The following is a 1528-nucleotide window of genomic DNA, read 5'->3' on the forward strand; positions in this document are numbered from 1 at the left end:
CCTGACGTACCGGGTGGTGAACTGGCCCCCGTACCTGCCGCAGCACGAGGTGCGCCTGGCCGTCAGGGCCGCCTTCCAGCTCTGGAGCAACGTGTCCGCGCTGGTGTTTTGGGAGGCACAGGACGGCCCGGCCGACATCCGCCTGACCTTCTTCCACGGGGACCACAACGACGGGCTCAACAACGCCTTCGATGGACCAGGTGCTGGTCGCTTCCCCCTCGTAAGCTTCTCTTTTACAAGGTGGGGAGGAGGGATGGGATGCTCACGGGCTGCCAGCGATGGAGGCTCTACCCCCGCAGTCCCATTAACCAAGGCCACCTCCCAGTTTGCTTTCTGATGTGGGGTCTCCACTCCCAGCTCTGCAACTGGGGTCTGCCGGTGAGGTGGTTGAGGTGCTCATCCTAGGATCATGGTGATGGCCTTCATGGAGCCCTCCCACCTTGACTGCATCCTCTGAACCTGACATAAACCTTCCAGATAAGCTTTTCTGCATGGGATAAAGCCCAGGGTTTCTCTCTTCTTGCACCTTTCCCAGCAAGGGTCACTGCGGTGGCTTCGGTCCCTGACAAGAACCCAAACTCAAAAACCACAGAGCAGACAAACCCCGCTGCGCTGAGGAGCAGAGCTGGTTTGGGTTGCACCCGCTGTGGGAAGCCACTGTTTTTTCTCACTAAACTTCTTAAATACCTAAAATCGGTGCTTATTTAAGCAAACCAGAGCCGCGCGTGCCCTGCTCCCCACCTTGGCTCACAACCAAGGTCACCTCCCTCCCTGTCCCGGTCCATGATGGTTCTCGTGTCCCCAGGAGGAGCCCTGGCTCACGCCTTCTTCCCCCGGCGCGGGGAAGCCCATTTCGACAGCGCCGAGCGCTGGTCCCTGCGCAGCGGCAAAGGGCGCAACCTCTTCGTGGTGGTGGCGCACGAGGTCGGGCACACGCTGGGGCTGGAGCACTCCCCCGTCAGGAGCGCCCTGATGTCTCCCTACTACAAGAAGCTCGGCAAGGACTTTGTCCTCAGCTGGGATGACATCTTGGCCGTCCAGAACTTGTACGGTGAGCCTGGCTTCCCCAAGCATCCCTGGGTTCCTCTGGGGCTCCATGAGGAGCAGGGATGGGAGCAGGGCCCTGCAAGGGCTATGGTGGGGATGGGCCCCATCCCTTTGTGGCTGGGGATGAAGATGCTGTTGGACACGTGGGATGGGTACCAGCGCATCCAGGGCAGGAAAGGTTGGACTTGCTGCCTGCTTGTTTGCAACCAGGGAAACACCAGTGTGTGGGGTTTTTTTGGGGTACCAAGGGGTCTTTGCCACCACCATATAGAGGGGGACAGGACCCAGACAGGGGGACAAGGAGTGTTTGGGGCCCCGGGGCAGCTCCCCAGCTGGCAAAAGCCGTTCCCTTACCCCTTCCCCACAATTCACCACCCCTCGCTCCATCGCAGGGAAGCCCCCCAAGGGCTCGGCCGTGCAGCTCCCTGGAAAGGTCTTCACTCACTTCCAGGACCTTCATGGCGGGGACCGGCAGCAGAGG

The 1528-nt window shown here is 60.8% G+C and overlaps 1 protein-coding gene across 1 annotated transcript in view; it reads left to right on the forward strand.

Annotated features, from left to right (window-relative positions):
- The window catches only part of MMP28 (matrix metallopeptidase 28), a gene marked incomplete at its 5' end in the record, with an annotated part of 6492 nt that overhangs the window by 2944 nt on the left and 2020 nt on the right, over positions 1-1528 (forward strand). The window contains 3 exons of the mRNA XM_010183419.1: positions 3-200; positions 806-1051; positions 1440-1508. Of these exons, the coding sequence (XP_010181721.1) occupies positions 3-200; positions 806-1051; positions 1440-1508 (513 nt within the window). The remainder of the gene's footprint in view (positions 1-2; positions 201-805; positions 1052-1439; positions 1509-1528) is intronic.

This window comes from Mesitornis unicolor, unplaced genomic scaffold (genome assembly GCF_000695765.1).
Source record: "Mesitornis unicolor isolate BGI_N332 unplaced genomic scaffold, ASM69576v1 scaffold33084, whole genome shotgun sequence".
In the NCBI taxonomy this organism is placed as follows: domain Eukaryota; kingdom Metazoa; phylum Chordata; class Aves; order Mesitornithiformes; family Mesitornithidae; genus Mesitornis; species Mesitornis unicolor.